This window comes from Tupaia chinensis, unplaced genomic scaffold (assembly GCF_000334495.1).
Source record: "Tupaia chinensis unplaced genomic scaffold, TupChi_1.0 Scaffold144682_1, whole genome shotgun sequence".
NCBI lineage: Eukaryota > Metazoa > Chordata > Mammalia > Scandentia > Tupaiidae > Tupaia > Tupaia belangeri.
Window position 1 is genome coordinate 3,046,707 of NW_006204543.1, and position 5,600 is coordinate 3,052,306.

General features: G+C 60.7%; 1 protein-coding gene across 1 annotated transcript in view; it reads right to left on the reverse strand.

Annotated features, from left to right (window-relative positions):
* ADPGK (ADP dependent glucokinase) overlaps nt 1–5,600 on the reverse strand; it is a gene marked incomplete in the record, with an annotated part of 19,289 nt that overhangs the window by 1,414 nt on the left and 12,275 nt on the right. Inside the window, 4 exon segments of the mRNA XM_027767781.1 lie at nt 6–279; nt 1,795–1,893; nt 2,393–2,589; nt 5,437–5,557. Of these exon segments, the coding sequence (XP_027623582.1) occupies nt 6–279; nt 1,795–1,893; nt 2,393–2,589; nt 5,437–5,557 (691 nt within the window).

Below are 5,600 nucleotides of genomic sequence, written 5' to 3' on the forward strand. Positions count from 1 at the left end.
CCACTCAGCCACAGCTGCGAGCTGGTTGGCCCAGTGTCCGTCCACGGTAGCCAGGATGTGGTAGGCCAGCGTGTGGAAGTGGATCCTTGTGAGGGCCGAGGCCCTGGTGTGGTTCCTCCCATGTTCCTTCAATATCCAGAAGAGGATGTCACTCACCATGCCCACGTCGGGGACCCCGCTCCAGGACGTGAGGGTGGAGTGGGGCCCGGAGGCCGACTGGCTGAGGAACAGCAGCTCCTGCTCATTCAGACCCAGGGACGCCACCGCAGGGAAGACCTGCTAAGGAGAACACAGGCCTCGTTCTGGTGCAGCAGTCCAGCTCCAGGGCCTCGGCACAGGGCCAGCAGCTGCATGGCGAGGGCAGGGGCTTCCTTATCGCAAGACTCCCTGGCCTGAGGCCACCCCTTCAGCTGCTGCACCTCTAACTAGCTCCACCTGCACTGTCACTTGGGAGAAACCGGAAAGCTGCGGGAACACATCGTCCCGGTCTCCTGTCCTCTGCCACTGCACGCCCAGCAGACGCCGTCAGAACTGCACCAACTCTGGACTAGGGAGGTATAGTACCACGGCAGGCCTGTCAGCTGTAAGCCCTCACGGCTCGGGGGCTGGGGGAGCACCCTGCGGGGGGAAAGTGGGCAAGGGTGAACTCTACTCGGCACAATCTTGCTGTGAACCTGAAGCTATCCTAAACAATGAAGTCTACAACAGGGGGAAAAAAACAAAAAACCCGCACTGAAATGCCATTTTCTTTCTGTCACCCAGTGTCAATGAGGGTACGCGCACTCGGGTGCTTATGAACGCTGCTAGTGGGGAGCACGCTGGCTCTGTCCTCCGGGGCGAGCTGGCCATCTCAGGCCTACAGTGCTTCTGTGCTTCCGTCCAGCCAGGCGATGCCGAGCATGCCCACATGGTGCGCTCAGGGGCAGCATCGGGCGTGCACGGTTAGGCACCGCAGCGAAGCACAGCGAGCAGCCGACGCCCGCCAGAGGTCCGGGTTAGATAAACACTCGTGCTAGCCCTGTGGCTGTGGGAAGACTGCGACGCTCAGCACGGGATCTTTCAGGGAAGATCTCCAAGACACATGCAGTGACAATGGACGACGAGCACTCAGGCCTGTGCCTGACACCGTCTTGGTGGGTAGAGGGGGACAAGGCAGCGACCCAGCCCTGCATCTTCCCGCATGTGGGCAATGCCTCCGGAGGGACACAGATGAAGCAGCCGGATAACTACGCCCAGGGACAGGCAGGCAGGGAGATGCCATTGGGTGTCACAGGATCCCGGGTCATGCGACTATCACCAGTTAGACAGGAGGTCAAGTCAGCTGCCTCGGCACACGAAGCCACGAGGGCACAGCGGGCACCCCATCCAGGTCTCGGGGCATGTCCCCACCTCGTCCACCCACCTTTGCCTAGTGGCTGCTGCTGTCCAGAGCGGGAGCTGAACACAGCGACACCTGCTAGGAGGGAGTGAGGCCCCCCGGGCTCCTCCTCTGAGCTTCCTATAGTTCGACAGGCACAGCCGAACTGGGTATTAGGGTTCTACTGTGCGTTCTACCGCACGATCCACTCACTTCCAACTTCCTGCTCCAGAGGGAGGGCCACGACCCACAGACATGAGTAACACTGCCGGTCCCTAAACTCGCAGGAAACCCTGTTCCAGAACATGCTGTGCTGGCCTGATCCCACACGAGTGACAAGACACCCACGCCCATCCTCTGAGCCTGAACGCCTGCCTCTCAGACACAGGGGCTTCTGTGAAGGGTGGCCAAGGTGGCTGCCACCACCCACGTGTTACCTGATGGACGAGGCTGCTCATGAGCTCCCTGTTGGTCATGCTGGCCAGCTCGAGGTGGACAGGGACATCAGTGGGTATGTCAGAGAGGGAGGCCACCACCTGCCAGGGAGAGCACAGCAGTGCCACTAGGCAGGAAGGAGCTCACGAAGGGAGAAACCCCGGTCCTGGGGGGCAGCACCTCCCGAGAGCCACAAGCAGCACAGTGTCTGCTCCCACCACGGGCAGAGGAGTTGAGCTCTGCAGAGCCCCAGGGCTGGGACGGAGCTGGGAGGGATGCAGACTGTCCCCACGTATTCCCGGCATGGGCCACTCCCCAGGGCCTGGGCCATGGTGAGCTTCCCCGCTGGACCAACAGTAGGAGCCATGGTGCTCTCTGCAGCAGGGTCACGCCTACAGGGCCCACAGCCCCGTTCAGGTTAGTGCAGGACGTCCAGACCAGTCCCAGAGAGCCCTGCCTACACGGACGGGGCCAGGTGCCTCATGGCAGCTGCCACATCTGTCCTTGTAGGTGGGGCACATAAGGCCATCCTTCAGCGGCCAGAGACGCAGCCCAGAGAGGACACCGGTGGGTCTGGGGACTCCGGAACAGGACTGTTACCTCAGAGAGCCTCTTTCTCTGCAGCGCCTCGCTCTGGCCCTCCATCATGTGCAGCCCCGAGAGGACCACCAGGTCTGGCTGGAACTCCTCCAGGCTGGACATGAATACCTCCAGCGTGCTCATGGCCCCGTTGGACAGGTCGTGGGAGAAGATGAACCGGTTGGCATGGGGAGCTCTGAGCTGGCCCCACTGTTCCCCTAGAAACGCCCGGCATGGTGGGAAGAAAAGGAAGCAGGTCTAAGTGTCCAAGCTAGGGGGGACTTGCGGAGCCTCAGACCTGGGCACACCAGCTTCTGGTGGAAGGAAGCCCAGGATGAGGGCCTGTGGTCAGCTCAGTGCTGCTGGGTGGGCCCCAGGGGGGTCGCCAGCCTTCCCAGAGGTCAGAGGAGGCCAGGTCACTGCAGACAGATGCACCCAGCGCCCCAGAGAAACTGAGGCGGCCCGGGGCTGCATGCCCTTCTCACAGCTATCAGCTCCCCCTCGAGTTCCAAGAACACATGGCTGTCCGTGAGCTCTCGGGCACACACATGCGCACACGTGTGTGGACCACAGGCCCATCTTACAGCTGTAGGGCACCTGTCACCCACCTGTAGCCCAAGCAGGCCCAGGAGCCACGCGGACCACACCCCGTCCTGCCTGGGGGAGCCCGGCTGCCACCCGGAGGTAAGAAAGCTGGCCGCTGTGGCTCCGCTGGGTGAGCTGTCGGGAGTAAGGGCCGTTCAAGGCCAGGCATGAGGGGTACCTCCTCTCTAACGCGGGAGCTTCCTGACCCTGCCACCCACAAGCAGACCTCACTATTTCTGGGGCCACCCTGGACCCTCGTGTGGGACTGGGCACACGATCCTGCCACAATCCCCTCGCATGTCCCCTCCTACAGGCAGGGAGCGGGGCCTGCATCGTCTTCCACTGTCACCTGCTCACCACCTCGCTTGCCCGTGGCTGGCCACGGAGGGCACTAGCAGAAGAGCCTGTGAGCAGAGGACACACTGATGGCCTTGATGCTCACAACAACACACGGACACAGCCCTCAAGGCCAGCGTCTCCCAAACTCACCAGACAGACAAGCTCACTCGTGCTTCCCACGGAGTGAGACACGGAGCCACCCTCATGTCGTGACGCACAAGAGGCATGGACTAACCTCTCCTGGGAGAGGGGAGCCGCACGGCGTTCAAAATAAGTCCACTTCTCAGGGGTCCAGAGGTGGCGAAGGAGTGGACTCCCACATGGCCAACCAAGGTTCTAGTCCTGAGCTTGGCAGCCTGGAAATCACGCCGGATGCATGTGCGTGTGCCCAAAACCGCAGGAGGAGAATGGAGATGGGATGAAGGTATGGCATCCTCCCCGGGGACTTATTTCTCTCACTTTCTCTGTCTGTTTTATTTATCTTTTCTTTAAGTGGCAAAAACCTTGGGGGGGACAACAACAACAATAATAAAACACAAAATAAATTCACTTCTCCAGAGAGGCAAGAGGGCAAAAATAAACGGGCTTGCAGGAGGCAAGGACAAGAATGGGAGGCTGCCCGCTGCCACCAGACAGAGGCGGGGGCGTGGCCCAAAGCCAGCCCAGAAACCCGGCCTGCAGCAGCAGTTCACGCCCCTCTCTCACAGGGCCCCGCACTCCTTCTCAGGCTCTGTCTACGTTCCTGCCCGCCTAGCTGGGTGGGGAGCGCAGATGCAGATCCCTGAGGCTCAGCCGGCATGAAGCTGACTGGGTCTGCTGCTCCGTACCAAGGCACTGGAGGTGACGGCGAGACAAAAGCACAAAGCCAATGAAGCGACAGGGACAGGTTTAAAAGGCACAGCAGTCAAATATGACCGAAGGGCTCCACTCAAGTCACCAGGAGCGTGACAGGAACAGGACACACAGGTGCCCAGGTCACACCACAGGTGCTGCTGATGGCAAGAGCGAGATGGGACCAGAGGCAGCTGCCCCTCCAGACCCCCCAGTACCAACGAGGCTTGCTCTCAGCTCAGCGTGCAGAGCTCAGGTCCCTGCCACCATGCCCGGGCAGGAAGACTCTCAATTTTGTTTGCTGCGTGGGGAAATGGAGGTGGGGGTGGACCTCACGACTGTGTCAGTGAACGGAACTGCCCACTTCAAAGTTCCATCCCGATTTCAGACCCTGCCCTGCCTGTCCTGAATTCCCAGCTTAATCCAGCGAGTGCTCAGTGGAGACAGAACGAGAAACAATTCCTTTCTGTGCTTGAAGGAAGGCGTTTGGGAGAGCACCAAACGCATATCTCCTGTGAAGTGACCCTTCAGCAGGTGCAGCTGCCGGACTGCTGGTCTCGAAGCAGTTCCTGGAGCGCACTGGCTGGGCACTGTTCTGAGGACCTCTTTACCCTGAACGAATACTGCGTCGAGTCCGAAACTATCAAGAGCCTGTGTTCGGAGCAGAGAGAGGACACAGCAGGACGCACGGACTGGGGACGCAGGCATTCTGGGTCTTGGGAACCAGCTCTCAGGCCTGTACAGCACACAAGACCGGCTGCGAGTGGGTGGGCCAGGTGGAGCTGGGTTTACCCTGGGAGACTGTGCAGCGGGAAGCAGTAAGTCATGACAACCCAGAACCTTTCTCCTCGCAAGCCGAGGAAAAACAAACCACTCCGGAAGAAGCCTGCCAGGCCGGAGTCAGTGGTGAGCAGGCTGGAGCGGTTGGCCAGAGGCCCAGGCAGAAGCGGCCCAGAGCCCAGCAGACCTAACCTGCCCTTCTCTCCTCTCGGTAATAAAGGGAAACTTTGCGTGTGTGTGTGTGTATGTGTGTGCGTGTGTGTGTGTGCGTGTCTCCCAACACACCTCCGTCATCATTCGAGACACCCGTGTTCCTGCAGCCTGATCTCACTTGGGTTCCGCCAATGAGCGGGGTCTAGGGATGCCTTTCAAGACTACAGTCTCGCCAGCTCCTTGAGATGACAGCCAGTGGCCGGGGCGGCTCCGGAGTGGCCAGAACAGGGCCGGCCCGCTCCCCACGCACTTCTGGCATGGCACACTGAGCCTGGTCCCCGGGCCGGCCATGCACTGCCGCCTGCTCCCTCCCTTACCTGCCTGGTACTCCAGGATGAGGTGGAACTCGTCCCCCTCCTGCAGCGACTCGGGAGGGACAAACACGTTGTCATCTAGAAGCTCATGCAGTTTTGGACCCACTGGGCCGCAGAGAAGAACCTGGGGGAGAAATGTGGAGCTCGTCAGGTGCCCTGCTCTTTCC